Source organism: Podarcis tiliguerta, assembly GCF_965153285.1.
Source record: "Podarcis tiliguerta genome assembly, chromosome: 1".
Lineage (NCBI taxonomy): Eukaryota > Metazoa > Chordata > Lepidosauria > Squamata > Lacertidae > Podarcis > Podarcis tiliguerta.
In genome coordinates, this window is record NC_139534.1 from 8,433,315 (window position 1) to 8,460,903 (window position 27,589).

The window sequence follows — 27,589 nt, forward strand, 5'->3', positions numbered from 1 at the left end:
CTGTGAAGGTATTTCTGCCTAAGACTCTGGAGAGGCCCTGGCATAATAATAATAATTTATTATTTATACCCCGCCCATCTGGCTGGGCTTCTCCAGCCACTCTGGGCGGCTTCCCCCCAAAATATTAAAATATTGTACTACATCAAACATTAAAAGCCTCCCTAAACAGGGCTGCCTTCAGATGTCTTCTAAAAGTCTGGTAGTTGTTGTTCTCTTTGACATCTGGTGGGAGGGCATTCCACAGGGAGGGCGCTACTACCGAGAAGGCCCTCTGCCTGGTTCCCTGTAACTTGGCTTCTCGCCAGAAGGCCCTCAGTGCTGGACCTCAGTGTCTGAGTAGAACGATGGGGGTGGAGATGCTCCTTCAGATATACTGGACCAAGGCCGTTTAGGGCTTTAAATGTCAGTGTGCTCGGAAACGTATTGGGAGCCTATGTAGGTCTTTCAAGACCAGTGTTATATGGTCTCGGCGGCCGCTCCCAGTCACCAGTCTAGCTGCCACATTCTGGATTAGTTGTAGTTTCCGGGTCACCTTCAAGGTAGCCCCACGTAGAGCGCATTGCAGTAGTCCAAGCGGGAGATAACCAGAGCATGCACCCTGGCGAGGCAGTCCGCAGGCAGATAGGGTCTCAGCCTACGTACCAGATGGAGCTGGTAAACAGCTGCCCTGGACACAGATTTGACCTGTGCTTCCATGGACAGCTGTGAGTCCAAAATGACTCCCAGGCTGCGCACCTGGTCCTTCAGGGGCACAGTTACCCCATTCAGGACCAGGGAGTCTTCCACACCTGCCCGCCTCCTGTACCCCCAAAACAGTACTTCTGTCTTGTCAGGATTCAACCTCAATCTGTTAGCCACCATCCATCCTCCAACCACCTCCAGACACTCACACAGGACCTTCATCGCCTTCACTGGTTCTGATTTAAAAGAGAGGTAGAGCTGGGTATCATCCGCATATTGATGAACACCCAGCCCAAACCCCCTGATGATCTCTCCCAGCAGTCTCAATTCAGTATAAAGCAGATCAAGATGCTTATTTTATGTGCAGAAGAAAATTACTGGCATTTGCCATGTTAGTACCAGGGAAAATAATACAAAAAAGGAAGAAGAGATGCCTTTAATTTCATTAGAATCAACTACCTTTTTTGCAGTGACAGACTAAACATTAATTGCAGCAAACAGGCAGAATTCAGCAGGCAGCCAACGGCGTCTATGTTTCAGATGATCTCTCATATGAAAACAATGAACAGGAAAAGCTTGCTAGACCACTCACCTCTCAACTGGCACCCAGACCCATGAAATCTCTCTCCCAGAAACCTCACATTGCCCCCTACCCTTCAATATTTATAAAAACAAAGACTGCCCTGCTTCAACAGGCCATCAGTAGTTCAATATTGGTACCTTCATTGTTGGTGGATTCTTCTGAATGGAGCAGGCAGGTAAGAACAGGTGGCTCACTCCATCTTGTTTCTGCATAAGCCCCGCTGAAGCCCACCCCATTTCGTTTCCATGAGGGTTCCCCCCTCCCTGGAGAAATCGGCAAGCCTTAGGCTCAGCGGTTTAGGCCACAGCACCACCCGTGTCCCAAGGCAGAATAGAGTGGTACTATTACTTCCCTTGATCTGGAAACTACACTTCTTTTAATGCAGCCTAGAATAGCGTTAGCTTTTCAAATCAACACACATCTAAAACCAGTGTAAACCTATCTAAATGACTTTATCAGCAGCTACTTTTTTCAGAATTGTAAAAGGAGCAGGAAATATAGTTTTAACCAAAGTCCTAATGCAAAGTAGTAATGCATCGGGTTGCTTCAGTCCAGCATTGATACTGTACAGCAGCACTGTACCTCAACAAAAGCCTGCCAACGTTTAATTATTTGGGCTATTCAACCTAATATCACTCTATGAAATAGCTATTCAGTATATTAAGCTATATGAGGTTGTAACACAGTCAAGTAGAGCCTTAATTCAATCTGACAATTTCCAGTTAAAAATAGAGCATTATTCTCCATCTACCTTATCTTTGTCTTCCACAACATCTGCCAGGATGTCATCTGGGTCCAGGATTCCTCCATCTGTGTATTCCAGATGGTGAATATTCACCCAATACGAAGGATCCTGCAAATGAAACATAAGTGTATTTTTTCCTTAATTTACCACTTTAGCATGCTTCAGTCAGCAACAGAGTATCAAAATATTTAGTTAAAAACATTATCTTAAAATATGGACGTGTTCAAATAATCTCTCTTCAGAATATTGCGATTATTTTTAAGGAATATAATTAACAGCCTAGATTGAAATGTAAAACAACCATTTTAAAATTCACATTGGGTTGGGATCTAGAGAGGCATGAGCAGAAGAAGAAGAAGAAGAGTTTGGATTTGATATCCCGCTTTATCACTACCCGAAGGAGTCTCAAAGCGGCTAACATTCTCCTTTCCCTTCCTCCCCCACAACAAACACTCTGTGAGGTGAGTGGGGCTGAGAGACTTCAGAGAAGTGTGACTGGCCCAAGGTCACCCAGCAGCTGCATGTGGAGGAGCGGAGACGCGAACCCGGTTCCCCAGATTACGAGACTACCGCTCTTAACCACTACACCACACTGGAGCAAGAAAGATTCGACCAGCAGTGGCACTGTACTATGACGCTGAACAAAACCAGTGGAAGACATTTGTGTGATACTGCAAGATACTGGATACTGGGTGGTGCGCCTTGGGATTGAGACATTAGATGAAACTTTCACTGCACAATGCCTTGCCAAGCAGAAGCACGCCTCTGAATTTCAGCTCTCTTTTCTCACACATGGATCTTTCTGCAACAAGCGCAAATTAAGTCGGAATATCTGTCTAAGCTTTGCAATTTGTAACAAATTGTTTCTGATGATGAAACAGTGACTGTTTTCAGAGGTAACAGCAAACCAGACTTTTGGGGTGATGCACTCCCACCATGCATGCGAGGAGGTGACCAGAATCTCCCACTCCTGTTATGCCCCAAATAACTGGCTATTTTGTCCAAGGGTGATGAACTATGACCTAAATTAACCAATATCCCAAACCAGGATGAGATTCTTAGCTTGTAAACCTATCTAAATGCAACCACTGATTCCCAGCTGTTTTCAATTTGATGTTCAAATTTTTAAAAAACAAGTGCATCCTCACTGTAACCCAGTGTCACAAGGAAGTTGCATTTTTACCAGGAAGGTTACCTTACAAAAACCCTGCTAGTCCAGTTAGCAAAATTCATTAACTAGATAAATATGGGCAAAAGACAGTAACATTCACAAACAGTTAAAACACCAAGTATTTCCAACTAACCATAGCAGCAACAAAAACTTCCAGATCCTCCATCCAAACTGACCACTCTAGGTCAAGCTGGCACAATTAAAGTGATATTACAAGTAAGTGATATACAGTGGTACCTCAGGTTAAGAACTTAATTCGTTCTGGAGGTCCGTCCTTAACCTGAAACTGTTCTTAACCTGAAGCACCACTTTAGCTAATGGGGCCTCCCACTGCCGCCGTGACACCGGAGCACGATTTCTGTTCTCATCCTGAAGCAAAGTTCTTAACCTGAAGCACTATTTCTGGGTTAGGGGAGTCTGTAACCTGAAGCGTCTGTAACCTGAAGCGTCTGTAACCCGAGGTACCACTGTATACTGATTGCACAAGTTAACTATACTTCAGTTTCTGCCAGGCATTCCAGAACATGCATCAAGCAATGTCCAAGATTGGAAACTGAAAGGTGTTGGCATGATAAACAATCTTTTCACAGTTCAGCATTCCAGTCCTCTTGGTCATTACAGTACTTTCTGGCAACTCCTTCCTTTTTCATAGTTTCTTCTGATAACTGGATGCCACACATATCTGATAAGACTTACACATGCAAGCGTTCGCTAATAAACAAGGCAATTATTCCACACTGCTTGAAGAAGCCATTTACTCTCTCCTTTTTACATAACTTGTTAGATAAAAATTTGTCTAGTTTACAACGGTCATGAACACAAAAGATAGCACTTTGTAGTAATAATAATAATAAAAAGCAAGCCAAGCATTCTTTTCTTCTGCAATAGTTCCAACATTTACTATACCCCAACTCAAATTGTTTCTGCTTTTAACAACACCTAGCACATTTCACATATTTCTATTCACATTTCATAACATCGAAGACTTGCAAGGAGCCACAAGGTTCATGAAGTCTGCAAATTTTGCCCAACATGGGCTCAAAACCCATGTTGATCGGCACGTGAACCGCTGATCTCATGCATGCATGCATGCAGTACAATTCAAAAGATATGGAAGTAATCTTGCCCTTTTGCTGCACACTACATTCATTTTAGGGATGCGGGTGGCGCTGTGGGTTAAACCACAGAACCTAGGACTTGCTGATCAGAAGGTTGGCAGTTCGAATCCCCGTGACGGGGTGAGCTCCCGTTGCTCGGTCCCTGCTCCTGCCAACCTAGCAGTTTGAAAGCACGTCAAAGTGCAAGTAGATCAATAGGTACCGCTCCGGCGGGAAGGTAAACAGCATTTCCGTGCACTGCTCTGGTTCACCAGAAGCGGCTTAGTCATGCTGGCCACATGACCCGGAAGCTGTACGCCGGCTCCCTCGGCCAATAAAGCAAGATGAGCACCGCAACCACAGAGTCGGCCACGACTGGACCTAATGGTCAGGGTTCCCTTTATCCTTTACTTTTACATACATTTTTATTTGTGTACAGTGGTACCTCGGGTTAAGAACTTAATTCGTTCTGGAGGTCTGTTCTTAACCTGAAACTCTTCTTAACCTGAAGCACCACTTTAGCTAATGGGGCCTTCTGCTGTCACTATGCTGCCGCTGCATGATTTCTGTTCTCATTCTGAAGCAAAGTTCTTAAGCCAAGGTACTATTTCTGGGTAGCAGAGTCTGTAACCTGAAGCATATGTAACCTGAAGTGTATGTAACCCGAGGTACCTCTGTAGTAGTTTGGTTTCTTTACAGTTCTATCACTGGCATACCAGTTTTTCAACATTTTAATGAGGTTTCGTGTGGTAATTGCTAAGCACCAGAACGTCCCCCCTAGAAGAAGCTATTTCAGAATAAATTGTTAATTAGCGGTACTGGTTTATATATCACATAGTGCCAAGATCACCAAGAAGAAGAAGAGTTTGGATTTGATATCCCGCCTTTCACTCCCTTTAAGGAGTCTCAAAGCGGCTAACAATCTCCTTTTCCCTTCCTCCCCCACAACAAACACTCTGTGAGGTGAGTGGGGCTGAGAGACCTCAGAGAAGTGTGACTGGCCCAAGGTCACCCAGCAGCTGCATGTGGAGGAGCGGAGACGCGAACCCGGTTCCCCAGATTACGAGACTACCGCTCTTAACCACTACACCACACTGGCTCTCAAGTACAAATTATTCCTCAGCCTGCTCCCAAATCCTCCTACAGAGTAACTAAATGATAAAGCTTAGGACAGCACTCAGAAGATTTGTACTTCATCATTGTTTCCTCTTTTAACCCTTTAATCTTGTGCTCCTCCCTTTCTTCAGTGATCTCAAACATACACAGCTATATGTAACTTTTACCGCAGCATCTCTGCCAAAGCTGTTATGCCTTACATAACTGAGCCTTAGTACTGAAAAAGAGTTTGGAGAGGTGACTGGCTTCAGCCACGGTGAGCTTCTCAGTGGTACCCACTGAACGGACAAAGGTTGTGAACACAGCCCTCTGATGTCTGAGTTCTGTTACATCTGTGTTCATATTTTAATTCCAAAGAAATCAATCTTCTTCATTCAATCAACCCTCTTTAAAAGTCAACGGAAATCTGGTCTGGATTCTACCCACCTCCATAGGACATTAGGCGAGAGAAATACCTTACTGTAATTCAAAATGCAATATAAAAACAAGCATTGAAGTCAATATGTGTATATGTATGTAATGACTAGATTATAATGATGATATGGTTTTTTTCTGTAGATGTGTGCCTTTTTGTTTTTGTTTTGTTTCCTCTGCTTTTTTTCCTTTTCCTTTTCTTTTTTTCTTTTCTTTGTATGTTACGTTTTATATATATATATAGTATTATTTTGGATTCAATGATTGTAATTTTTGTTATGATTCTGCATTGAAAATAAAAAATGAAAAAAAAACAAGCATTGAGGTGGCATGACAAGATTCATAACTTGTGTTCTGCTAGCATGCAGATATCTCTTTTTCCTAGGATGATAGTTTATTTAGACAGTCCGTGAAAAGATGAAGTTGTATTATTCCATTTAAATGCACAAAAAATTAACATTTTCAATTTATTTTCCAATTGGCTAGTTGCTTCATACGATGAATTAAAGGGAAATAATTGAAGAATAGATCCTTCGGGGGGGGGGTCTCAATATTATAATGTGCTGTAAATATTGACCATTCTCTTATAATCATGAATCTTGCAACCTCGATGGTATCTTAAAAGCTGAACTGAAAAAAAAATTCAATAGAACCAGGGTGTGTGAGCCTTCTGCAGCTGAAAAACAGGGCAAAACTACTTTAAATAATAAACAAACCTTTCTTATATAAAGAATTTGGAACTGAAAAGCTTGAATATGTGTTTTCAAACTAGAATACAAATTAAAGCAACACAGGGCTTGTTTTTTTAAGTCATGACTTTAAGCCAATTTCATGGGGATTTGAGCAATTGAAGACGAAGAGAGTGTAGCCCTGGCTATCAGTCAATAAGGACATGAATAAAGCTCCCACTCAGTGTTTCAGAATCCGACCCAGAAAGGGCAAGAATACAGGCCCTTCTTTTCAAGACCAAAGTCTTTGCAGAACCTTGTGGGCTGGATTCACCTAAACCAGGAATAGGCAAACTCCAGCCTTCCAGATGTTTGGGACTACAATTCCCATCATCCCTGACCATTGGTCCTGTTAGCTAGGGATGATGGGAATTGTAGTCCCAAGCATCTGGGGGGCCAGAGTTTGCCTATGCCTGACCTAAACAGCCACATCAGCAAATGCCCTGCACAAGGATTTCTGAGGGGGCTTCGCTCTTCTCCTTCACCCAATGCCCGTCCCCCCCAAAATGGCTAAGGGAGTTTCAGGAGAACTTCCAGAATAGTGTGCAGGCCAGGGAGGGGGGGGGCACAACTGTTCCATCCGATGAACTGTAAATTTTGCGCACACAGAACATTTGTAATAGTGTAAAGTTGAATCCTATCCTGTGATTTTTATGGTCTCACTCACCTCCTCTTTAGCACTGAGATTCCGACATGCTGCAGCCCTTAGGATCCAGCTCTTGAGAAGAATTACACAGGTGATTTAACTTTAAACACTTTTAAATTAAATGTTGCCTGGCATGCGAAAGTTTAAAGCTAAGAATTGCCCGAATCGCTGCAATACCAACAGCCCATGAAAAGATGACAAATGGGCGAAGGCTGCTATCAAAAGTTTAAGGTTTTTATTAGAAAGGTAAATGCTAATATGATAATGTTAAGAGTTATTAACTAAACTGCATCGCTTAAGCTTCCACATTATTTAGCATACATTTCAGTTAACCAGCTTTTTTTAAGCTTAAATGCCATTTTTAATTATTATTTTTAAAACGAGCCATAGAGGGTGGTTTGTTTTTTGTTTGGTTAATTTTAAAATTTTGGCATCATGGTTCCCAAAACACAACTGCAAGACATGTGTCTGTCTTCTATATTTTCAAATCACTAATGCAATTCCAAAAAACTAGCATCATGCACATGATCCAGAAAAAAAATTAAGCATTTGAGCTTTTCTTTGCACACATTAGATTAGAGGAATCATTTTCACCCAAATTAGCATGCATTAAAAAATAATAATTAATGGGATCTAATATATCGCTGTTGACGAAAACTTAGAAGAAAAACTATGTGCTCTTCAGGAATGCAGCTTGATGCCAAAAGACAAGACCACCCTTCTTGCAAACACACACCCCGCATACATTCCTTACTCAAGGACTCAGAACTACAAAAGAATTAATTTGCAAGTGTAATATCTGCACAGATACGCACAGCTCAGCAAAACTTTACTCAAAAAAGCACACTATGATCATCTGCCTTAAGGCAAGTAAGATCGACAGGAATCCAAATTCAGTATGGAACCTCACTAAATGGATTGGAGGAAGTGGTTGCAATGAGGTTTGTTTTTTCCATGTGGAAATAGTAAAACTACTACAGACACTAACATTGGCAACTCCAGTGTTGCCAGAACTTTGCATACAGTGTTCCAGTTCACACATCATAGTAAACCACATAACAGCTAACCATGAATGTCGAGACCACTACAACTTCATTCCTACCCTAAGGGGAATGGGAACAACAACAAACTACAACCCATGACTTTGCACCGTGTCCTAACCAGGGATTGTAGATTGCTTCACTGAAACAAACGGTGATTGGTAAGCCAAGAACAAACATTGGCTTCACACTGTTGGAAGAGAAACTAATCATATTGCAGGGCTGGGCATACCGTATTTTTTGCTCTATAAGACTCACTTTTTCCCTCCTAAAAAGCAAGGGGAAATGTGTGTGCGTCTTATGGAGCGAATGCAGGCTGCGCAGCTATCCGAGAAGCCAGAACAGCAAGAGGGATTGCTGCTTTCACTGCGCAGCGATCCCTCTTGCTGTTCTGGCTTCTGAGATTCAGAATTTATTTTTTTTCTTGTTTTCCACCTCCAAAAACTAGGTGCGTCTTGTGGTCTGGTGTGTCTTATAGAGCGAAAAATACGGTAATTGTAACCTGATGTTTATTGTTCCTATTCACACTAGGTGGTGAGCCAAGCAGGAACCACGATGTGCTGTTGTAGCTTTCTTGGTTTACCACTGTGGTTTGTTGGGAGAGAAATACCGTATTTTTTGCTCTATAAGACTCACTTTTTCCCTCCTAAAAGGTAAGGGGAAATGTGTGTGCGTCTTATGGAGTGAATGCAGGCTGCGCAGCTATCCCAGAAGCCAGAACAGCAAGAGGGATCGCTGCTTTCACTGCGCAGCGATCCCTCTTGCTGTTCTGGCTTCTAAGATTCAGAATATTTTTTTTCTTGTTTTCCTCCTCCGAAAACTAGGTGCTTCTTATAGAGCGAAAAATACGGTAAATCTCAAGGACCGGTTCACGCGTAATGTGAAGGCAGCCACAGGTTGAACAGCTTAGTTCCTGGAATCGGCGGGAATGACTGGCAGAATCCGAGACCAGGGAGAAGAGTCGGTGGAAGAAGATTGGAAAAAATTCAAAGTATATTTTCAGAAACATTGCAAAATTAATGAATGTTAGAAAAATGCTGGAATGAATTTATATGGTTTTAGCAGAAATGTTATAAAGAATTAAGTAAAAACTGATTGTTAAGGGGTTAAAGTGGAAAATTTAAAGTTAGATTGTGTTAAGATAAATTATAGAACAAAATATTGAGAAAGATGGAAAGGATTTGCTGAAACAGCTAATTGAACTAGAATACAAAAAAGGGAGGTGTGAGGAGGTCGATGAAACCAGTAAATGAAAGGTAAAGATATGGAAATATTGGATGTGTTTTTAAATTTTTTTGTTTTTCTTGTTTTGATGTTTTGTTTTTTCTGTTTTGTTTACTTTTGATGTACTGCTTGTTAATTTTTTTATTGTTTTTTTCTTTTTCTTTTCTTACTTTCTCTTTTGCTGTAACTATTAAACATTTAACAAATATTTAAAAAAGAACAGCTTAGTTCCTGAACAACTCGGAACTTGAATGCTGCAAATCCGGAAGTAGGTGTTTCGATTTTCGAACTTTGCCTCGGAAGTCGAATGTGCTCCTGAGCTTCCGTTTTTACCCTTGCACTGCTAATTTGAGTCCCCTGAAAAGTAATTAAGGCTTCCTTCATTCCATTTTTACTGTTGCACAGCTCATTTGAGTCGTTCCCCCATCCTAATTAAGGCTTTTTTCCTCCCGTTTTTACCCTTGCCCAGCTTGTTTGAGTCCTCCCCCCCCCCCCAAATCATAATTAAAGACTTCCATTTCTGATTGCAGTGTTCTGAGGTGATATTTGGTGCTTTTGTTTTTGCTAATTTTTTGCATTTTTGTTTGTGTGGCTGTTTCATTTTTGTGACAGTGGCTTGTTTTTCCTTTTATGATTGATTGATTGATTGTGTGACCGTGGAAATTGATAAAAAGCCCCGCCGCCCCCATCCAAACAATGACTATCATCAGTGCAGGTAATAAAAAATTTTAATTTTAATTTTGATCATCTACAACACTGTCTTATTTATTTCATAGTACAGAACATTGATTATTGCTTTCATTTTATGGATCAATGGTCTTGTTAGAAAGTAAAATTCATGTTAAATCGCTGTTTTAGGGGTTGTTTTTAAAAGTCTGGAACAGATTAATCTGTTTTGCATTACTTTCGATGGGAAAGTACACCTTGGTTCTGGAACGCTTTGGTTTTGGAACAGAATTCCAGAACGGATTAAGTTTGTGAACCAAGGTTCCACTGTAGTCCCCTGGAGCCTCCTATAGTTCCACACAATTCTTGTGCAACCGCTTGAAAAGCACCGTTTGATACCACCGCAGCGTAGAGTTAATAGGGTCATTTAGTAAAAGCATTTTATGGTCTACTCTTTTGAATAACTTCTAAACTCCTAATTATGGGAATGGCAATTATCGCCTGCAGCATGACATACGTTAGCATATGTGCTAAGCTACAGTTCTATCTATAGTTTCAATCAAGACATCATACGACATTTTTAAAAGAGGAGACATTTGAAAATACCTACTTAGTTTAATTCACCTCAGCACTTCCAATGAATATTGAACAGCAATATTTAATGTGCATGTGCTATTTGCCTAAAGGCTGAAACCCACGGTTAGAATCAAACTATTCCAAGGTTGTTTATGATCACTTTTTTTTTATGCAAAGAGCAATGCTTTCAGGATTATTATGTAAATATTTTCCTCATCACATATATATTTCTAAAAGCTAGTCACCTGAATATTAATATTAATATATATATATGAAGCAGGCATTACAGTAGCTTATTTAGACAAATTTAAGTCACCTCTTGCGGTGAAGGCTGTTCAGGAAAATCAAATCACCACCAATCATTTTACCTCACCTCTAAGCACTAACAACACAAAGCTCGTTTCTAGACTCACAACACAGCAAAAGAATAGGAGGTGTAGACTAACACAGCATCCCATGCTGATTGCAAGTCGTGATATTTGATAGAAGACGTAACATGAAGCAAGAAGCAGGCCAATGAATGAATACAAGCAAGGATAGGGGTAGCTAATGCACAACGGCTGCTCAGGTTAGATCAGCTGCGTTTGGCTTCTCCTCTCCCTGAACTTCCTTCATTGCAACTGGTCATTATAAGAATTAGGGTGCAATTTTAAGAATGCTCCATTCCATCCTCCATTCTCATCCTTCCCCTTTTCCGTCACATGTTTTAGATTGCAAACCTGTGAGAAGGAATGAAATTCACTGCATGCACCACAATAAAAGAAAATGTAATGAAAATGATGTATAGATGGTATGTAACACCAGTGAAACTTGGTAAGATGTATAAACTCAGTAATGAATGTTGGAAATGTCAGGAAAAAGAGGGAACATTTTATCATATGTGGTGGGAATGCAAGAAAGTGAAAGGTTTCTGGGAAATGATTTATAATGAGATGAAGAAAATGTTGAAATATACTTTTGTTAAGAAACCAGAAGCATTTCTATTAGGAATATTAGGGAATGAAATTAAAAAGAATGATGTGAAATTATTTAGGTATGCAGTGACAGCAGCAAGAATTTTGATGGCCCAGAAATGGAAACAGGAAGAAATGCCGACTAGGGAAGAATGGAGAATGAAACTGATGGAATATGCAGAAATGGACAAATTGACGGGAAAAATCCGGAACCAACACGATCAGAGATTCACCGAGGACTGGAATAAATTTACAGAGTATATAAAAAATGTATGTGAGGAGCAATTAACGCTTGTTGGCTTTCAAGAAGCTTTGTGAAAATGATTGACTGAAATTTTGCTTGAAAGTTATGATAAGATTAAGATTGTTAAAGTGCAATATAAATTTAAGAAATGTGAGTAATAGTGAAAATATGGAAAATTGTCAGATACGCTGAGGGAAGTCTAAAAGATGTATATGTTAGAGGTGGATGCTAAATATGGAAGGAATGTATATTGGAAACTGAATAAAAATTAATTAAAAAAAAAAAAAGATTGCAAACCTGTGACCAGGGACTGTTGTTTCGATGTACAGTGGTACCTTGGGTTACATACGCTTCAGGTTACAGGCTCTGCTAACCCAGAAATAGTACCTCGGGAATGGTCACTATTTACAGGACATTATAATACTGAGACCCCCCCCCCCGAAGGATCTATCTTCAATTATTTCCCTTTAATTCAGTGTAGCAACTAGCCAATTGGAAAATAAATTGAAAATGTTAATTTTTGTGCATTTAAATGGAATAATACAACTTCATCTTTTCACGGACTGTCTAAATAAACTATCATCCTAGGAAAAAGAGATGTCTGTACAGTGGCACCTCAGGTTACATACGCTTCAGGTTACATACGCTTCAGGTTACAGACTCTGATAACCCAGAAGTAGTGCTTCAGGTTAAGAACAGTTTCAGGTTAAGAACGGACCTCCGGAATGAATTAAGTACTTAACCTGAGGTACCACTGTATATTGTGTAGGACTTATTCAATCTTTATGCGGTGGCGTCGCAACAGGGGGCGGGGGGTGGTGCGCCCCGGGTGCCATGTCTGGGGGGGGGGTGACAAGAAGGCACCCTGCAGTGGCTCACGGCAGCGTGAGCAGCCATTGCGCCATGGAGGATCCTCCGTTCATGGCTGCAGCTACGAGCAGAAGGATCCCGGTGCTGGTGGCAAACCGCTATTTACAGCACATGTGCAGCGTCGCACGCATGCGCTGTATGTAGCGATGCCGCACATGTGCTGTACATAGCGGTTTGCCGCCGGTGCCACTTCAGCACCGTACAGATGGTGGTGGGTTTCCTCCGTCGCCGCTACAGCTGCGAGCAGAGGATCCCGGCACCATCCGTACGGCACTGGAGCATGCCGCTGACAAACCACTATGTACAGCACATGTGCGGCATCACTACCTATTTATCTACTTGCACTTTGACGTGCTTTCGAACTGCCAGGTGGGCAGGAGCTGGGACCAAACAACGGGACTTCACCCCACCACAGGGATTCAAACCACCGACCTTCTGATCAGCAAGCCCTAGGCTCTGTGGTGTAGACCTCAGTGCCACCCGTGTTCCTCAAAAAACGTGAGTTAATTCATGGCCTCACTTTTCCTTGACAGCTAAGTTGTAATCCCTTAGAAACGAGAATTTTCCTTTTCCATGCGTAATATAATAACCAATCCCTGAGCTCATGGAATGGAGCAAATTAAAATAATACTATTGTGTATTTGTTGCTGTGTTGGCCCTAAAATGCCAGAAACAAAAACAGGCAGGCTGGTATCTTTTATTGGCTCAACAAATGCTCAAAAAAGGGAACGTGTATACATATCAAACAATTACCAACAATATATAAGAGTAGATATCATTTTTATGGCTGGATCAGAGCATAGTCTGCTCCCACACAAGTCTGCTCAGAAGTTCCAAAGAAACTACAACTTATAACAGAGACTTTTATAGCTGGGATCACTATAACACGTGATCTACATACCCCTTTTAAAAGATAAATAAAACCTCAATCCAAAACCAGGAAATATGCCAAAATCATGAAAAATAAACTCACTCTAGATAATGTGCATGTGATGCTTGGTTTTCAGCCAAGAGAAAGAGTCTTCAGTTCCCCACAAAATTATTAAATGGCTTCATTATTACGAAGGGGATGACATAATCAGAAAACAAATGGAATTCCTCACAGCCTCCAAGTAAAATGATATGAAACCAGTCTTGTTTTCAGGCGAAGTGCAATAATGCATTTCTAAATAGGTATCCAGTAACAACTTGATTGTGCCAAACATCTGTTTGGATACAGATGTCATGAAATCGCTTTTACACTACTTAATTAATGTAGATACATTAATTAATGTCTTTTACAGCAAGTTTTCAAAAATCCTCAATATGCAAACCAGGTAAACTGTTGGGTTTGAATGTTGTGATTTTAAATGAATTCTGGGAGCCAAGGTGGCTGCTTCCAGGAAAGAATAATTCTTAAGAAGTGTGGCATTTGAAATATTTTAAAAAATAAGTAAACAAAAGTCTACATAAAATTGTCTTCCATGGGTTAAGTCCATGGGAAGTTAAGCTATGGTGTCTGTATGGCTCCAGTAGTAATCCCTTCCTTCTTAATATCCCAGAATTTGACGGTCATTTTATGGGAAATATTTTTAAACCAGAGGGAGTGTAGAATTAAAATGCTTTGAAACAGGATTATTATTATTATTATTATTATTATTATTATTATTCAGTATTATTCAGTATTTCTGCAGTTTCCCCCCAATAACAACCCAGGGTGCTTGCATTCAATAATGCTTATTACACTGCTAGACTCACAGGAAGATGTTTTGCTTCATGAACTAGCTTTCGTCAGTTCTGCCTTTAATTACTGTATAGCTGTTTCTCTAAGCACAGGTGTTACAACTAGTTATGTGACCCTGCATTAATGATGGGAAGGTTTATTTCAGCTCTCACCAGCGTCACAGGCTTTGACGTTGGAAGAAGACAACAAAGAGAGGCTTGCTGGTGGCTTTCAAAAGGTGTCGCCAAGTGAATTGGCAACCAAATGGCTAGTTTTCGCAACAGCCAGCTGAAACTTTGTTGTTCTTGTTTAGTCGTTTAGTCGTGTCCGACTCTTCGTGACCCCATGGACCAGAGCACGCCAGGCACTCCTGTCTTCCACTGCCTCCCGCAGTTTCGTCAAACTCATGCTGGTAGCTTCAAGAACACTATCCAACCATCTCGTCCTCTGTCATCCCCTTCTCCTTGTGCCCTCCATCTTTCCCAACATCAGGGTCTTTCCAGGGAGTCTTCTCTTCTCATGAGGTGGCCAAAGTCTTGGAGCCTCAGCTTCAGGATCTGTCCTTCCAGTGAGCACTCAGGGCTGATTTCCTTCAGAATGGAAAGGTTTGATCTTCTTGCAGTCCATGGGATTATCAAGAGTCTCCTCCAGCACCATAATTCAAAAGCATCAATTCTTCAGCAATCAGCCTTCTTTATGGTCCAGCTCTCACTTCCATACATCACTACTGGAGCTGAAACTTAGGAGGTGCTAGAATGGAAGGCATGTGGTGGTCTTTTCTTACTCCAGATATTGAGTTCACTGGTTCCTTTGCAAAAGCTAATACAGTGGTACCTCGGGTTACATACGCTTCAGGTTACATACGCTACAGGTTATACACTCCACTAAGCCAGAAATAGTGCTTCAGGTTAAGAACTTTGCTTCAGGATAAGAACAGAAATCCGGCTCTGGTGGTGCAGCGGCAGCAGGAGGCCCCATTAGCTAAAGGGGTGCTTCAGGTTAAGAACAGTTTCAGGTTAAGTTCGGACCTCCGGAATGAATTAAGTACTTAACCCGAGGTACCACTGTACCATGGGTAGGCAAACTAAGGCGCGGGGGCCAGACCCGGCCCAATCGCTTTCTTAATCCGGCCCTCGGATGGTCCGGGAATCAGCATGTTTTTACATGAGCAGAATGTGTCCTTTTATTTAAAATGCATCTCTGGGTTATTTGTGGGGCCTGCCTGGTGTTTTTACATGAGTAGAATGTGTGCTTTTATTTAAAATGCATCTCTGGGTTACTTGTGGGACACAGGAATTCGTTCTCTCCCCCCCCCCCAAAATATATATATATATATATATATATATAGTCTGGCCCTCCACAAGGTCTAAGGGACAGTGGACTGGTCCCCTGCTGAAAACGTTTGCTGACCCCTGGCTAATACCATTGTCACAATTATGTACACAGTAAGCCCTCAATTTAAGTTCCAAAAGCATACACAGTCGAAACCCATTGGGTTCAATGGTGTGTGGGATTGCCAAAATAATTTTTCCTAGAATCCTGCTCTCTTCCAACTTTCTCTTCCAACTTTCTCCTCCAACTCTGGGTGGTGAGAAGATGGTCACACATGTAAAGTAGAATGCACACAAGTTAAAAGGTGTGCAAGTTGTCGTCTTACTGTGTTCAGTCCAGAAAAACCAAACCTTGTGTTTCTTTCGTGTGTTTCGGAAGACAGAAATTCCAGCGCAGCATAAATTTTTTCGCCATACAAATCTGTCACCAGACAAGGCACCACAGCAAAACATGTCCTCTCCCGGTCACCTCAGATGGTGGGGACATTCTCAAAAGCGCACTAGAAACTGGCTAAAATGTACACAGGAACCAACTGTATTTTAAGTACAGTACCTGATTTCCAAGTTATGTGGGGCTTTACAGGTGAGTACCAGCACTTTGAGGGACGCGGGTGGTGCTGTGGGTTAAACCACAGAGCCTAGGACTTGCTGATCAGAAGGTCACTGCGATGGGGTGAGCTCCCGTTGCTCGGTCCCTGCTCCTGCCAACCTAGCAGTTCGAAAGCACGTCAAAGTACAAGTAGATAAATAGGTACCGCTCTGGCGGGAAGGTAAACGGCGTTTCTGTGCGCTGCTCTGGTTTGCCAGAAGCGGCTTAGTCATGCTGGCCACATGACCCGGAAGCTGTACGCCAGCTCCCTCAGCCAATAAAGCGAGATGAGCACTACAACCCCAGAATCGGTCAAGACTGGACCTAATGGTCAGGGGTTCCTTTACCTTACTACCAGCACTTTGAACTGATTTTGGAAAAGGAAAAGGCACCAGTAGAGTTATTCCAACAACAGAAAACAAATTTCCAGTGACTGATATGGACTTTAGCAGCTACATTGTGCAGAATGTTAAGGAGGGAGAAGAGTTATCAGGGTTGGAATCATCAGCTGACCATTTATGACTGGTCATGTTCCTGGAATATGGAACTTACGGAATCTGGAATCTTAGGTGATGCCCCATCTTTCATTGCATCGCCATGGTGCCACATTTATGACATGGCTTCCTAAAGAAAGAATGTGTACCTCTGCATGCACATAGACTGACTTTTGCCTCTAGTTATGTGTTACATTTTATTTTGAACAAAGTTTTTATTTATTTATTTATTTAATGGGGCTATTCTTGGGATTCCGGGATAAAAGACGAGACATGCTGTGCCTCAGTGGTTGCTCATACAGTGGTACCTTGGTTCTCAAACTTTATCCGTTCCGGAAGTCCGTTCCAAAACCAAAGCGTTCCAAAACCAAGGTGTGGTTTCCCATAGAAAGTAATGCAAAATGGATTAATCCGTTCCAGACTTTTAAAAACAACCCCTAAAAGAGGAATTTAACATGAATTTTACTATCTAACGAGAACATCGATCCATAAAATGAAAGCCATAAACAGTGTACTGCAGTCGCGCAGTCAATCAATCAATCAGTAGCTGAACTGGGTCCCACACAGTCACACACACAAAAACAGCAGCAAAAACAAAAATGCAAAATAAATAACAAAAACAGACAGACCTCAGCGTAACACTCAAAATGGAAGTGTGGCACATGCAGAATGTAGGCACCCTATATATAGAAATGAGCAACCCAGTGATATTTTAGGGAGCAGGCTAGCAGGCGGGGCCCATGACTTACACTATAGGAGCGTACACAACACAAAACACTGTTGCTGTATGTAGGTTTTATTTTATTCGTTTTTTATCTTATATTTTGAAAATGTACATCCAGGTGTTTTTTTCTTTAATTTTTTTTTTGGGGGGGGGGAGCCAAGAGAGTGGGGACCTAAGCTATAGCTTGTTTAGCTTACACGTAAATCCGGCACTGTTCAAACTTCATTACGTTTGATATCACTGCATACATAGTAAAAAAATATCTAACACTTGTCTTATTTCACTGGACAACTCCTAATGAAATGGAGCTAGAGGTAAGCAAAAACTGAGTCCGCTAGCAATCTAAATTCCATATAAGATCATCAACATTGCTTAAAACTTCTCAAGGCTGTTTTGTTAAAGGGGTATCATTAAGTATATGGCTTTTAGCAATAAATCCACCTTGGTTCTTTCTCAGTATTTGAAATAATCAGAGCCCATTAATATGTTTTCAGGATGCCAGTTGTCAAACACAAGAAATCCAGGTTCCAGGAAAAGATATACAAAGCTGTCATTACTGAATTAAAGGCAACCAACCACCCCCAGATTTAATTTGTTCATGAACCTTAACAACTTTGCAGAATGTATTTTGTGACACTATCAAGGTGGCACCCATTGTTCCAGATTTATTTGAGGAATCAAGCAGTCAGTCAATCTAAAACCAGCATACAAAAGGTTCTGCACAGCCTACAAAAGAACGGGGGAGGAAACACACAATCATTGCAGTGTTCACGTTTGAACAATGGCTAAATAAAAAGGAGCATCAAGGATGCAGCCATCTAGAAATGAGACAGTATTCTTCACATTATCTACTCAAACCGTTAAAAGATGAAAGGTCAGAGGTTGGGCTCTACTTGGTAATATGCTAATTTCGAAGCCATAGTCATTTAAAAAAAAAAAATCTGTCAGGATCATAATAAAGCAGACAATTCATCAACAGGTTTACCTTCTGCAGATTATAAGGTATAATTTTAACACAGAGACACACAATATGCAACTAAATTAAGGTCCAGCACTTTATTTACCAATACAAGCCACAGCAGGGAAGCGAGTTAAAATACAGGCATATTTTTATTTTTATATATATATATATATATATATATATATATATATATACACACACACACACACAATATATTATATATACATATTAATTATATATGTTTATATTATATACACACACACACACACACACATATATATATAGATGGCTTTAGCATTTTACAAAACTAGGAGTAATAATAGTAATTCTGCCAGCAGAAGGGAAGGGAGTTAAAATACAGGCACATTTTTATTATATATATATATATATATATATATATATATATACACACACACACACACACACACAAAATATATTATATATATATATACATGTTAATTATATATGTTTATATTATATACACACACACACACACAGATAGATAGATAGATAGATAGATAGATAGATGGCTTTAGCATTTTACAAAACTAGGAGTAATAATAGTAATTCTGCCAGCTATTTTGTAACATATTCCCTCTGGCGCACAGGAATAATGCAATCAATGCATGGTATTTCTAAAATGGTTCTTCCAGTAATTATTGTTGTCACTCAACATGAATATTCCTTAGCCACTCTTCCTATCCCTGGGGGAACTTTAGATCAAAGCTGATTTCTGGTTGATGCACTTTGTGCAGAAATAAATAAGACCGGTTTTAAACCCACAGAGGAGAGCGCCTTATGAGCCATTGTGCCAGCACAGCAGTGCACAGGATAATGGATCTCCTCATTAGCAATGCCACAATTCAGGGCTCTGCAACCAACCAACATAGGATCTACTGTGCCAGCGATGTCCTATCTACAAGGCGTAGAAGCCTCCTGGGCCAATTTTACACTGAAGGAAAAGGGGGAAAGGTTCTCTCAGCAAGTAAGAGAGAGTAACTTTTTACTCTCAAGCAAGTCTGTCAGGGACAAAACACTTCTGCAGATGACTAGAGCAACAAAGGATCTCAGAAGAAGTCAAAACACTCACATCCATGTCAGCAAGAATTCGGGGAAACCAAAGCAGTTATTAAGGGGGGGGATGGGGGGTGTATGCCACAAAAGTAAACCAAGGAAATCACTGTGGTTTACCAAATAACATATGCGAAATTCTGGGTTTGGAATCCATGAGATCATTTTGCGGTATAATTCTATTGGGGGGGGGGGTTTGTCAGCATCGCCCTTGAGCCAGTGCCACTAACTGGACTCATCCACTTCAGCCCCGACTGGGCTAGGCGAGCTGGGTGGCACTTCCAGAGACCACCTTCTGCACAGGAACAGGTCAAAGTGCTGTGGACTCACAGCTTAGAGTTGTGAGCACCGGATTCACTTCCACAAGTAGATAGTCGTCCGCACAGCAAAGTATAGCAGAGTATAGCAGAGTATATAAACAACTCGGAGAGCAGCTCTGTAGAATATCTTCTTTATTCTATCTACAACTATTATACAACTATATACAGAGCTAAATAGGTCTAAGCATAAATGGATGCTAAACCGCACTGAGTGTCTGCAGCTGCTCTTAGCAGCAACCTTATCTATACACACGATCTCTAACACTCAGTCTTTCTCTCTCTGACTGACTGACCGACTCACTCACTGACCGACTCTTTGATGTGGTGCTGGAGCAGAATAAGTAGTGAGCAGGACACGCCTCCTCCTCTCTGCAGAATCAGCAGACTCCTCAGGAGATTCTTGGGTATGGGAGGGGTGAAATCTCCTCATCCTCCCCCATTTCATCCGACTATTTCAAGAATCTTTAACCTAACTGCAATTTACACACACACTCCAAAAGTTGTTCTCTGCTTACAACCTTGGTTAACATATTTGCAGGTACCTCTCTCCCCCTTTATCTAAGACACTTTAACACATCATTAAACAGTTACTACAGGGATATATAGCCGTACGTCTTTCTCATTCAATGTTATGGGACAAAGTCTTTCATTTATGGGACTATAGTCTCTGTAGACTTTTCTCAGCTTTGACTTGTATGCCCTTTCCTTGACAGTGATATCACCACCTCAGCAATCCATGCACTGGTAACCCCCCCCCCCCTCCAAATGACTGCAATGTGTTGAATATGCCTTTAAAGACCATCCATAACTACAATTTGTGAAGAATGCAGCAGCAAGATTTCTACTTGAACACATTACACCAGTGCTTTATTCCCTCCATTGCCGAGGTCCATGTCTAGGATCACTGCAAAACGGTGGCTTCAACATTAGGTCCTGCACCACTTAGGACTTGCGGTACCTGAAGGATTGACCCTCTCCCTACACAAACACACATCTCTGGGCCCCATTATAATAATAATAATTTATTATTTATACCCCGCCCATCTGGCTGGGCTTCCCCAGTCACTCTGGGCGGCTTCCAACAAAATATTAAAATACAGTAATCCATCAAACATTAAAAGCTTCCCTAAACAGGGCTGCCTTCAGATGCCTTCTAAAAGTCTGGTGGTTGTTTATTTCCTTGACATCTGGTGGGAGGACATTCTACAGGGCGGGTGCCACTACCGACAAGGCCCTCTGCCCGGTTCCCTATAACTTGGCTTCTCGCACTGAGGGAATCGCCAGAAGGCCCTTGGTGCTGGACCTCAGTGTCCGGGCAGAACGATGGGGGTGGAGACGCTCCTTCAGGTATACTGAAAATCATCAGCTGAGCCTCCCACGTTTGGATGGCCCCTCAATCTGAGATAGAAAGAGGGAACATCAGTGATGCCTTCAGTCATAGGATTCCTTCCCCAAAGAAGTCTGCCTGGAACTGACATTATTCTCTTTTCAGCATCTGGCAAATACCTTCTTTATTTTATTTAACACCATTCTCCAAGCTGGTTTAGAACTGTATTAACATCTTAAACCCTGCATTTCGTGACTAGCGTGTTGCTTTAGCTCTGAAAGGATGTTTTATGATTCTGACATTTTAGGATTACAACGGAATTTATTTTACTTTTCACGTTATCACCAGTAGTTGTGCTTTGATAGTTGTTGTTGTGCCGATTAATGGCTAGTATTTCGTTGGATTTTATTATTTTAAAACTGTTTTAATTGTTCATTGCCCAGAGAAGTTTGCTATGGGGCAATTCACAGATACAATAAAAAAGTAAATAATAAAATCCATACTGTGAAAAGGGCTCTCTCCTTAACCTGGCAAGCAATCACCAGCAACTCCCACAAAAGCATGAGCTGTTGCACAAAGTGATACTTGAGCTTATTAATATGCTTGTCATGGTGAACGAACTTTAATGCTGTACAGCTTAATTAAGATTTTCTATTCAAGAAAACATATTGATGCAAGGGCAAATTAGAGGGTTGTTAATGAACTCTGATCCATAAAGGATAAATTAATATTTAGTTGGGTATGAGACAGTATAATCTTGAACATGTCTGAATAAGTTGCATCTGAAAACTCCACCTACAGTTTCTCATGCTACAAGAACACAGATAATCCTACTCACTGGGAAAATTAGAAATAACTGTCTTCATCCAAGCATGGAAACACAGCTGAAGGAAATCAGTATAGACCAACCCTGGTTGTTACAAGAATTAATTTCACTTTCCTCTCTTAACAAATACAATATACCACACTGCTTTTTGCTTCTTAAAAAGAAATGCCTAATCGTGGGGAAACAATGTCCAAGACCAACCAGAGGTCAAAGTAACCAGAAAACTAACCCAGAATTTAGCACAGAATTAACATCTTGTGTGTCCTGACTCCTGCCATCTTCCACACCTCTAGTTTGTTGAAAGACCCCATATAAGTGGCTCTGCTTAAGTTCAAGAAGGACACTAACAAACTGGAACGTGTCCAGAGGAGGGCAACCAAAATGGTCAAAGGCCTGGAAACAATGCCTTATGAGGAACGGCTAAGGGAGCTGGGCATGTTTAGCCTGGAGAAGAGGAGGTTAAGGGGTGATATGATTGTTGTTGTTGTTTAGTCGTTCAGTCGTGTCCGACTCTTCGTGACCCCATGGACCAGAGCACGCCAGGCACTTCTGTCTTCCACTGCCACCCGCAGTTTGGTCAGATTCATGTTTGTAGCTTCGAGAACACTGTCTAACCATCTCGTCCTCTGTCGTCCTCTTCTCCTTGTGCCCTCCATCTTTTCCAACATCAGGGTCTTTTCCAGGGAGTCTTCTCTTCTCATGAGGTGGCCAAAGTATTGGAGCCTCAGCTTCAGGATCTGTCCTTCCAGTGAGCACTCTGGGCTGATTTCCTTAAGAATGGATGCGTTTGATCTTCTTGCAGTCCATGGGACTCTCAAGAGTCTCCTCCAGCACCATAATTCAAAAGCGTCAATTCTTCGGCGATCAGCCTTCCTTATGGTCCAGCTCTCACTTCCATACATCACTACTGGGAAAACCATAGCTTTTACTATACGGACCTTAAAAGAGGAGACATTTGAAAATACCTACTTAGTTTAATTCACCTTGGCACTTCAAATGAATATTGAACAGCAATATTTAATGTGCATGTGCTATTTGCCTAAAGGCTGAAACCCATGGTTAGAATCAAACTATTCCAAGGTTGTTTTTGTTTAGTCGTTCAGTTGTGTCTGACTCTTCGTGACCCCATGGACCAGAGCCCGCCAGGCACTTCTGTCTTCCACTGCCACCCGCAGTTTGGTCAGATTCATGTTTGTAGCTTCGAGAACACTGTCTAACCATCTCGTCCTCTGTCGTCCTCTTCTCCTTGTGCCCTCCATCTTTCCCAACATCAGGGTTGATATGATAGCCATGTTCAAATATATAAAAGGATGTCACATAGAGGAGGGAGAAAGGTTGTTTTCTGCAGCTCCAGAGAAGCGGACACAGAGCAATGGATCCAAACTACAAGAAAGAAGATTCCACCTAAACATTAGGAAGAACTTCCTGATAGTAAGAGCTGTTCGACAGTGGAATTTGCTGCCAAGGAGTGTGGTGGAGTCTCCTTCTTTGGAGGTCTTTAAGCAGAGGCTTGACAACCATATGTCAGGAGTGCTCTGATGGTGTTTCCTGCTTGGCAGGGGGTTGGACTCGATGGCCCTTGTGGTCTCTTCCAACTCTATGATTCTATGATTCTATGTTCAACCTGGGAAAGAGGGTGATATTGCAGCAAACATGTGGGTAGCATAGAATATACATCTCATTTGGTGATTTAACCTCCGCACCCCAATAGCAGCAGGAATAGGACGATCACCACCATCCATTCCTTTGGTCAACAATGGAAATGGTCAGGGGAAGTCAGCTGCAGTACAGTGGTACCTCGGGTTAAGTATTTAATTCGTTCCGGAGGTCCGTACTTAACCTGAAACTGTTCTTATCCTGAAGCTAATGGGGCCTCCTGCTGCTGCCGCTCTGCCGGAGCACGATTTCTGTTCTCATCCTGAAGCAATGTTCTTAATCCAAGGTAATATTTCTGGGTTAGCGGAGTCTGTAGCCTAAAGCGTCTGTAACCTGAAGTGTATGTAACCCGAGGTACCACTGTATAGAATTGTACTGTACCTGCCCTCCAGCTGCACCTAATTGTTAGAATACAGTGGTACCTCGGGTTAAGTACTTAATTCATTCCGGAGGTCGGTACTTAACATGAAACTGTTCTTAACCTGAAGCACCACTTTAGCTGATGGGGCCTCCTGCTGCCGCTGCACGATTTCTGTTCTCATCCTGAAGCAAAGCTCTTAATCTGAAGCACTATTTCTGGGTTAGCGGAGTCTGTAACCTGAAGCGTATGGAACCTGAAGCATATGTAACCCGAGGTACCACTGTATTTTCAGAAATATTCTCATTTAGTCTAATTCACTTCTTTTTTGCAGCAAAATGCTCTAACTATCCAAGTCCTTTATGTTCAGTTTCTCCAAATTCAGTCCCTGGTTCACACATTACGCTAAGCCACGGTGCATTTAATAACCACAAGTTAGCCAAAATTTGTCCCGCGGATTTTGAAACAAACCATGGTTTGTTTCCCCAGAGTCTCTATTTGCTTCCAGTTGTTCTTGTCTAACACCTTTGTAGCTTGAGGAGCACCGGCAGAGTGGGAACGGGGAAGACAAACCAGAAAGGGTGCAGGATTCAAACATAATGGCAAGCCGAGATTCATAAGCCTACACCAAACCATAGCTTCAGATTGTAGCTTGCTGGCAGTAACCAAGCATAGTTATGACGCTGGGCAGGGTTCATACATAAAATAGGTTAGAATTATATGGCCCAGGTGTTAGAAACTGAGATATGAAAGTTAGGAGCTAAATGGCACCTTAAACCGAGGTTATGGGCGCAACAACAGAATGTCCAGGCACACTTCTTTTAATAACGAAGAATACAAAGCTGAAAAATGAATGAACTGCAGCTAAAATATTACGTTCAATTTTCACATGGTCTAGTCCTTCCCCAGCCCACTCCCCTAATATTCTTAAGAGGGTCTCTTCTCCAGTCTTCAGAGAGTAGCTGGCAGTAGGTAGGCAGAAAATGGTCCTCCTTTCCTTCCACTCTGCAGTTTTAATCTGAAATCTTCGGTGCAGTACTGTGCCCAGAGCTCAGAAACTGCTTGCATTCATGAAATCCCCTGCCGCAAAATGTGCATAGAACAATGGGAGTTTCGGACGCTGCCAAGCCGCACCATCTCACCTGTCTCATTAATTAACTTTTTGTGCTAATCTAACTTTACTTGTGTTCTTTCCCTTACCTTCCTCAGGATTCAGTCTACAAGCCAGTGTGGAAGCAGATTTAGAGGCAACTAAGTCAAGTACTAGTGATGTATGGAAGTGAGAGCTGGAAATGAGAGCTGGACCTTAAAGAAGGCTGATTGCCGAAGAATTGATGCTATTGAATTATGGTGCTGGAGGAGACTCTTGAGAGTCCCGTGGACTGCAAGAAGATCAAACGCATCCATTCTTAAGGAAATCAGCCCTGAGTGCTCACTGGAAGGACAGATCCTGAAGCTGAGGCTCCAAGACTTTGGCCACCTCATGAGAAGAGAAGACTCCCTGGAAAAGACCCTGATGTTGGGAAAGATGGAGGGCACAAGGAGAAGGGGACGCCAGAGGAGGAGATGGTTGGACAGTGTTCTCGAAGCTACCAGCATGAGTCTGACCAAACTGTGGGAGGCAGTGGAAGACAGGAGTGCCGGGCGTGCTCTCATCCATGGGTCACTGAGATTCGGACACGACTAAATGACTAAACAACAACAACAACAACAAAGTCAAGTACAGGCAACTCCCCTCTTGCACATGATCGACTGGTGTGCGACAATGCACACACATGGCACCAGGAAAACAGAAGCAGCAGGAGAGAGCTGGAAAGTCCTTCTGGCTTGCAGAAAGACCCTCCCAGAGTCCAAAGAGGGTGCTGAAGAGACCAGAGGCACAGCGGAGCTTTGTTTTGGCTGCTCAGCCTCCCCGCCTAACAGCTGGCATGGGGGAAAGCAGTTACTGCTGCCACACTAACCTGTGCATCAGCTGCTCGATGGGGAAGCTGAGCAGCCAAAGCCCTACTGCACCTCCAGCTGTGGGGAGGGTATCTTCATGGGCCACGCCAATTCTCTAGGGTGCTCCCCGCGTATGTGCATTTCACTCATGCGCACAGGACGCCGGGAAGTAACATAACACCTGCGTAAGTGGGGAGTCGCCTGTAAAGATATTTGCATTATCCATCAATCTACTGGAGGCCCAGAATAGGAAATGACACCATTAGAAGCAAAAGCATAGTTTTACTGAACTAGTCCTGATGCTCAGTTATTCCTTCTCTTCCAATACCAGCAGCAAGTTTTGTCTCCGGCAAGGACTAAATTCTTGAGACTAAATTCCCACAGGAAATCCCAAGAGGCAAAGGCAAACACCCAGAAGCCCTCTAAGCAGAAAACCTCACTGAACAGTTGCAGTTCTAAGTCCTACTTCTTTATACGTAATTACAGTGGTACCCCGCAAGACGAATGCCTCGGAAGATGAAAAACTCGCAAGACGAAAGAGTTTTTCGTTTTCTGAGGTGCTTCGCAAGACGGATTTTCCTAAGGGCTTGCTTGGCTAGACGAAACAGCCCTGCCTCTCGTGTCATGGCGACGGGCACTGCACGCACGCTCGCTTCCCCGCTCCTCCGGTTCCCTCCCACCTTCCCGCTGACGGTTAGTGCCTCGCGCTGCTGCCCACCCCCCTCACGCGCTCCCCTTAGAGACCCGTTGCCGCCAGCGCCTCTCTCTCCCTGGAGTCGCGCTCCTGAGCCCCGCCGCCCTCCAGCAGCCGCGTTGCACGGTGGCCACAACGCGCGGGTGAGTCTGAGGTACCGGCTGCGGCAGCTGTCCTGCTTCTCCCCGCCCCTCCCCGCCGTTGTCAGTGTTTAAATGCAGTGGTGCTTTGCAAGACGAAAAAACTCTCATAACGAAAAAACTCACGGAACGAATTAATTTCATTTTGCGAGGCACCACTGTAAAGGGTCCTCAGGGTTACACCTCAGGGTTACACCTAGGGGGGAGTCAGGGACAACCTGCTAACTTCTGCTGGTTGATAACAGTTAGCTGATTTGTATTCCCACTGGGGAAAAGTTACTCTGCCAAAAAGAAAGAAAAGAAAACTAGGTTGTTTGGGCATTTATTTTTTGGGGGAAAAATCCATGTTAACTACTGCTAATCATCTTATTTTCTTTTAAACGCTTACAAAATCACTTACAAACTACATTCACGCAGCATTAACTCTGCTGGGTGTGTGACGTTTCTCTAATTGGATTACAGGTTGTAGAGCAACTCTAATTTCTTTTTTTTAAAAAAAAAACCAAAACAAAACACCAAACCATGAATACAGGATTTCTGATAGTTTTGAGATCAGACTACTAGAGATAAGGGCTCCGAAGAATTTTTTTTTTTTTTCTAGTCACAGGAAAGATATAGTCCCCACAGGGTTGATGTGTGGCACCACACCAGTTTACATCCTTGTGATTGAACTTTTTTGTTAGCATATTTTTCGCTCTATA

The 27,589-nt window shown here is 42.2% G+C and overlaps 1 protein-coding gene across 2 annotated transcripts in view; it reads right to left on the reverse strand.

The window, feature by feature from the left end:
• Positions 1-27,589, reverse strand: part of PARD3B (par-3 family cell polarity regulator beta) — a 588,896-nt gene that overhangs the window by 549,602 nt on the left and 11,705 nt on the right. For both annotated transcript variants that reach the window (XM_083400643.1, XM_083400642.1), the window contains exon 2: positions 2,016-2,117. In XM_083400643.1, coding sequence (XP_083256769.1) covers positions 2,016-2,117 — 102 coding nt within the window. The remainder of the gene's footprint in view (positions 1-2,015; positions 2,118-27,589) is intronic.